The sequence below is a fragment of the Penaeus japonicus genome, unplaced genomic scaffold (assembly GCF_977035675.1).
Source record: "Penaeus japonicus unplaced genomic scaffold, GWHDUDI00000001_assembly GWHDUDI00000002, whole genome shotgun sequence".
NCBI classification, from domain to species: Eukaryota; Metazoa; Arthropoda; class Malacostraca; order Decapoda; family Penaeidae; genus Penaeus; species Penaeus japonicus.
In genome coordinates this window covers 5,475,029-5,482,528 of record NW_028234404.1, presented here as the reverse complement: position 1 = coordinate 5,482,528, position 7,500 = coordinate 5,475,029, and the positions used below count along the sequence as shown (strand labels likewise).

The window sequence follows — 7,500 nt, the reverse complement described above, 5'->3', positions numbered from 1 at the left end:
CCCTGTCGGAGTGCCGACCTCTCGCGCCTGCGCAGACGGGCAGCGGCGCAGGCGATCTGGCGCATGTTTACTTCGCACACCTTCCTTGTAGCTTAGAGACATACACGCTATCTGTATATTACTATTATTAATTATCATTGTTATCATTATTATTATTTGGAGCACATTACACTCTCGCCCTTGGCTTTGCTGTCCCACTCATCTGCTCTCATGGTTTTTCTCCAGGATATGAGGGGGGCCCAGGGGGGCCAGGGGGACCACCACCAAGACCACGGCATCACCACCGGGGAGAGAGGCTGTAGATCGGTGTCCCGCGAGCGGGGCGCCGCCGCCAACACCAAGACTTCCGCCGCGTCCGCCACCACCAGCGCGGGCGCCGCCGCCACGACCGCCAGCGCCTCCACCGCGGGGCGCGCCAAGATGAACGGCATGGATCTGCTGGACGAGGACGTGGACAACGCGCCCGCCATCTCGTCGGCGGACCTGGACCAGCTGATGGAGGACTTCGACCTGAACGACCCCGAGGAGGTGGAGGCCATCAAGCAGAGCGAGGCGGCGAAGGCGGCCGAGGCGGCGGCGGCGGCGGCCAAGGAGGCGGAGACCAAAGAGGAGAAGCCGGGCGGCCTGGCGGGCGCGCTGCCGGGCGGGCTCGGCGCCGGCCTGTCGGGCATCCCCAACCCGATGGGCGAGGGCAACATCATGGGCAAGCTGGGCGACCTGGCCACGCAGAACCCCGTCACGGACGTCATGTCCAAGGGCAAGGACTTCCTCTTCAAGAAGTTCGGCCTATGAGAGGCAGCGGGAGCTAGTGCGCTCTTAACTCTTCTCGTGTCGTGATGTTCAGCCGCATCCGCCCGCGGCCCGGCACGCCCCGCGCGCGCGCCCCGGCCGAGGCGCAGACGATGCCAAAGGGAAAAGGAACAAGTCCATTTTCAAAGTGCCGAAAGTTACCCCTTAACTACATCTATATTCCTAGGTAATGCTAGACGAACTTCTCCCTCGTTTTGTATCGTAACACAACAGTCTCTTATGGTTCACTATTTTATACCCCCTAGATGGCATTGCAGCTGTACAGTGCAATATGACCAAGTTTGTACTCTGCTTATTATGACTGACGCGCTGGTTGTCGCCATCACCCCCCTCCCCCCCTCGGACAAGAGCTGTACGCACGCCACGCAAGTCTCGCTGTCAAGCTCAAACTTGATATATGTGTATATATATATATATATATATATATATATATATATATATATATATATATATATATATATAATTACAGTAATCAATTTATTGTTTTACTACGGTATAATAAAACAGTGATGGCTTCTACTGCGACGAGGAGGGACGAAACACGAGCTGTAAGACACTGACACGTAACCCCGAGTCTTCGCTGGCAAGGCGGGAGTCCCTCGAGAACCGCCGGCAGATGGAACGCGCGTGCATGTCTAGTCAGCCAGCAAGACTGTCTGTCTCTCTTCTTCTCCTCCTCCTCCTCCTCCTCCTCCTCTTCTTCCTCTTCTTCCTCTTCCTCTTCCTCTTCCGGAGTGCCGAGGAACCCCCACCCCCTTCTCCATTACGCCAGGCCCTCTGAACCCGAGACACGAATATATATTACGCCAAGTCCGTCACTTCTTCTTTTCTCCTTCCCTTTCTCCAGCCATCCCTTCGCCCAGCCTTTGGGAACTGTCTTTTGGGTAACCCCTTTCATTGTTGTTGTTGTTATTGCTGTTGAGTATCATAGCCCTCTTTCGCTATAAGACCTTCTTACATATCGATTTGGAACTCTTACGGATTTTGCTTTGTATGCCATAAGGGTCAAGACAAGTTCAACCTTTCGAGAAAAAGAAATCTTATTTCAGGATCTTAAAACATCCGAGTTGAAATCTCTACGCCTCTATCTCTCTCTGCCTCCCGCCTACCCTGTCTCACAGCCCCCCTACCCATGCTCCCTCCCCGCCTACCACCGCCTACCTACCTACCTACCCAACCCACCCACCCACGACTACCTTCGCTTGTATTTACTCCTATTACCAGCCTTTGTCCTTAAAGGTCATTATCCAATTACCTTGTCCCTTTTCTTCGTCATTCAGGACCCTCGTCGCCCATGCTGTCGTGCGTGTCTCGTTTCAATTTTGTCGTTTTCTTTATTATGGGTTGTTATTCCTCCCTCGGAAGTGTTTTTTTTTTCTTTTTGTGGAGCTTGAAGAATCTACCGACTTCAGATAACAGATATATCAGTAATGTGGAGTCCGCATGGCATTTCAAAATAGGAATGAACATTTGTTTTTGTTTTTATTTTCTTGACATTCAAAGTTTCAAAGTCAGTTGGAGGCAGTGCTGTGTCGACAAGGAACAAACCGATTGATCTCGATAAAAAAAAAAACTTTTGCAATGCTGCGAGTTAGGATGAATTCTTAAACTTTCGAGAATAAGAAAATAATTATTTTGACCACAATGGCTTCAGCATATCGGTGTGCACACAGGGTTCTCCAGTGCCATTGTACCTCTGTAGCTGAAAAAAACAAACAAACAAACAAACAATGTATCGTGAGTGTTGCAAAGAATGAGCGTTTATAATCCCCCCTTCCACATGCGCCAGAATCAGTGTTGATAAATGTCTCACACCTGCACTGTAAATGCACTGTAAATTCATCAATGTTGTTGGCCTTCTTTGTAAGTATGGAGATATTGTGAATTTGACACTTGAATCATTTGCTGTTGATCGGTATGTGTATTCTGACGAGCGCCCTTCGAAGATCGATCCCGCTGAACACAGGTTATTTCTCACGGACGTCCGCAATCAGTTGACCTGATTCGTACCACTGACGCAGGAGACACTCAGACCGTGGATTTCCCCTCATCATTCACATCAAAGCACAAACAATCTGATACAACGTGCCATTGAGTTTTTCTGTTGTTGTTGTTTTTTCTCGTCTACTCCAATACACCGCGTCTGAATCTCTCGCTCGACTGGGGAGATCCTCTTCGATTCTTTCTTTCTCTCTCCGGCACTTTTACAATTACTTTGGTGCTACCTTTCGCCGAATGTTTCAACTTTGTCAACAAGTGACTTTCGAAGTGTCCAATCTTGTTGCGCTCACAGAGGCTTCCCAGAGCCGTTGGGGGCATGCGAGTGCGTTCTTTCCCCAAGTGCTATTTAATCGACGGAACCTCCCCCTCCCCCTATTTCCCCTTGAAATAAATAACACAAAAATAATCATCTGAATATGTCAAATTCAAATGTAAACTCTAAGCGCAATGTTTACAAGTTATGGCCCGTTGCATGGTCTTGCTTCTGTTGCATGGATTCCCTTAACATAATCGTCTCAGCAGAGAACTCGCTACACAACACAATACATTACACATGTGGTTCTTGCAACTGTGATTTGACGAAGACTAGCATGACCTTGTTTCTAGCAGGACCCGAGCGCATGGTCTTGTGTCTTGTAGGTCCAGGGTACACATGGCCTTTGCCTCCTTGGTCCGGGCTACCTGTTCTGTTAGGCCGAGAGGTTTTACAAACGGACGGATGCACAGTACGTCATACCATGGTGGTGTTATTGATTTGTTATGACTTAAAATATGATAATTAATTCTTATTGAGGTATTGTATTATCTAAAAGATCACTTGAACTACAAAGTTGTATTCTTGTGGCAAGACGGCCGAGGGCGCGTGACCCCGCGTGGAGGCATTCCCTTGTTTGTCCAGGTCACGGAATCTCACCCGTCGGGGTCACGACCTCGCCTCCAGGAGTCCCCCAGAATTCGCCTTGATGTTTGGACTGAGAACATATCGATTAAGCTGCGATCATGACTGTTGTGTGCTGAACTCCCTGTGGAGGGTTCGTATATTAATAAATAAGGCAGCGGTCCACTCCTCTCCCTGTTCCCTCGATTCACACACATTACTATCGTATCTTGTTATGTACATGTATGTAGCAAACCCAATTATGTGTTCAACTCGGCCTTTCCCTGTGCGTTATGGAAACGGGTAAATGAATAGATGTGTGCCTGTGTGAGCGCGCGTGTGCGTATATATATCTGAACAATCTGACTCGAAGCGGTCAGTCAGATAACCTTGCCATATGGGATCAGTGATTTTATGGTTACATTTAGCATTGTAGTTGTGGCTAAGTGAACCTCTCTGTGAAGCACCGGACCGCCAGCACATCAACACCCACGATGGAGAATGTCCTCGGCAAACTCCTCCAAGGAAAAGAATACGAGAGAAAAAAAAGAGAGAACCATTCATTAATCTTTAATTAAGGAGGGGGTGATTTTTTTAAAAATATATGATGATGATATTTGTCTCACTCACGTAAATAAAAAACAAAACAAACAAAAAAAGACTGCGAGAACCCCCCTCCATAAAATATAAACAAAACCTCTTCCAAACGCCCTGGGGTGGAGTGGGCTGCGCCTGGCTTCGTTTTGCCTGTGTCCTGTCGGAGTGCGTGTGTATCATAATTAAACCTAGTCGTGTGGACACTTCCTCCTCTGCCTTATAATGGTTGGTTGGTACTCTTAAGTGCCCAAGGACCCATCAGGAGAAACCAGGGGGCACCGTCTTATGTCTCTGCTTGTGTTTGTTTTTTGTTTTTTTTTTGTGTTTATCTTAAGGATTTTGAACTTGTGATAAAGCATGATTTATATATACATATTAGTCAGATTTTTTCTATACCATATTGGAGGTAAATATGTATGACATATACATATATACATATATACATACATACATATATATATATATATATATATATATATATATATATATATATATATATATATAATGAGGAGTGCGGTGGTTGACAGGGACACGGAAGGGTTCCTCCTGATGGGTCAGTCTCAGTAACCTCCTTCCATCCTTCACGTTTGCGGACCCGGGCGAAGGACCTCCGAGACGGAAGGCATAGACTCCCTTCGGCGAGTCCTTTGTCCGGGCCTCCTTCTCTTTATCTATAATGTTACTTGTACAATACGCATTTCAATTGTTGTATTATAATGTACATATCCTGGCACAACTGTTACAGTAAATCATCCCATACTTCAGTGTTGTTTTTCTAATGCTCCTTTATTTTTTTATTTTTTATTTTTTATTTTTTTACTAATTCGAAAATGTGTTTTGAGACACTTTGAGATTTAATGCCTTCTGTATTCTATCTAGTGTGAAACAGCAAATACTTGGCAAAAGATTGGAATATGATGTTAAGGACAGTCGAGAAAATATGGTATTAGGTACCACTGAAATAGATATAAATATGTTGGATAAATGCAGCAAGAAACTAAGGGTAATAATGAAAGCAAGTGCAACAAAATTATCAAAGCTATCACAGACCAAAACCCAACATTGAGGGGAAAAGAAATACACCATTTATACTAAATGAGCCTTTGAATGAAAGGCTAGTCATAGCAAGAACAATTTACCGTAACTTTGAAAAAAAAAAAACATTACAGAAGCACATGCCGAGAACTTGAATGAATAACACCAAAGCATATTTTCCAGTTTTTATGAATTCTGAAAAGACACTCCAAATACATGAGACAAAAAACGTACACTATACGTTATATTCACTACTATCCTACTATTCCTTTTCAACAAAGATTCAATCCAGGTATATAAAAAAAACGGAAATCATTTGCGCAGAACACGAACTTTTTTTCAGTAATAGAAGATACTCAATTTTTCCTCTCCCTCCCCCCCCTCTCTCTCTCTCCCTCTCTCCCCTCCCCCCTCCCCCCCCCTTTCTCTCTCTCTCTCTCTCTCTCTCTCTCTCTCTCTCTCTCTCTCTCTCTCTCTCCCTCCCTCTCCCCCTCTCTCTCTCTCTCTCTCTCTCCCCTCCTCTCTCCCCCCCCCCCCCCACCCTCTCTCTCTCTCTCTCTCTCTCTCTCTCTCTCTCTCTCTCTCTCTCTCTCTCTCTCTCTCTCTCTCTCTCTCTCTCTCTCTCTCTCTCCCTCCCTCCTTCCCTCCCTCTCCCCCTCTCTCCCCTCCCCCCCACCCTCTCTCTCTCTCTCTATCTCTCTCTCTCTCTCTCTCTCTATCTCTATCTCTCATTGTAAACTACCCCCGGATGTAAGATGAGGGAGAAGAACATACGATTCTATACGGCATCAATTCATTGGAGTGGCTTGTTGGTTATATTCGCCTCAAGCCGGAAAGACTGGAGGTCGGAGCGGTGTGTTCTGTCTTCTGTTCTCCCCCTGTTCTGATCTCTTCCTCAGTTATTCTTGTTTATTACTACTGTTCCTCATGGCGATACAGGCAACTGTAGATAACTTTTTCTGCCCCTGAGCTTCCGGTCCAGAAGGCCAGAGGCGGGAAGGGAACTGGGAAAAAGGAAATATCAGGTCATGAGGGAATGCCTGCTTCACAATATGGAGTTCATAAAAGGATCTAAATTCATAACAATCAGTGACTTTGACTCTTTCTCTATCTCTCTATCTCGCACACACACGGTTTATTTTCAAAGTAACTTATCGGCAACGATAAGTTTTAGCTTACTCATGTTGACACCTTTCAAACTAACGTTTACATTTGTCACGTTCAGGAAAATATAGCTAAATAAACAATGAATCCTATACGTCGAGGATAGTTAACAGTTAACGACTACATGAAAGGTATACACAGCTAGTCAAACTTGATGGCATCCGCGGTACCTGGCCGAGATCTTAACCTCTTAACCCTAACCTAAACTAACTGACTGATTTGGCCGTCTGTCTTATCAGAATAAGGAAACAAAAGCGTACACTGCTTGCTGTTGGATATAGCGTATATGATACTCCTCAGTTATAGGAGGTCCATACGCAAGGTTGCCAATCGCTGATAAGGGTGACGTAAACTCGCCAATTGTTAAAAAAAAAAAAAAAACATACCAAGGGCTCGGTTGACGTGAACCTTCTGACGCGGATAAGTCTGTTACTTGTCCTATCAGAGTGTTTTCTGTTATTGCCTTTTACAATCATATTGAGATTACTAGTTATATTCAGTGACAGATGAGAGAAATTATCCTCGCAATTACTATAATTACCATCATATAGGTTTAGTTTAAAATGGCCCCCAACCACGCCCTCAACTAAGCGCTAACATCAGAGAGCGATGACAGACAGTAAGGTGCCGACCTCTGGCTCTAAAACACTGGTGGTGCAGGATGAGAAGAGGAAGGTGAACAAGGCATGTGCAGTGGCGGCTATGTGACCCTGTGGCAGCATAGCCCCTTGGCGTTGTGGCACTCGTAGCCGTAAGTACAGGTCGGTTGCCTTCCTCTTGCCCATCGCATTTGTTTACGAAAAAAATACAAATCCATATAGTTGCATTTTTGGCTTTCATAAAATTGTAACACCTCTGTCGACTGATTGTAAGGAACATAATGGGCTGATATGGACTATGTACTAAAATTTTTGTCCACAACATGGAGGTCTGTCAGATGGCACATATAAGCCTCATAATACGGTAAAACACACACACAAAAAAAAGAGAAAAGAAAAGAAAAAAAAATGACCGAC

The 7,500-nt window shown here is 45.4% G+C and overlaps 1 protein-coding gene across 1 annotated transcript in view; it reads left to right on the top strand.

The window, feature by feature from the left end:
• Positions 1 to 5,049, top strand: part of LOC122248652 (uncharacterized) — a 320,581-nt gene extending 315,532 nt beyond the window's left edge. The window contains exon 39 of the mRNA XM_086544744.1: positions 226 to 5,049. Within this exon, the coding sequence (XP_086400870.1) occupies positions 226 to 792 (567 nt within the window). The 3' untranslated portion in view covers positions 793 to 5,049. The remainder of the gene's footprint in view (positions 1 to 225) is intronic.
• Positions 5,050 to 7,500: the final 2,451 nt, after the last annotated feature.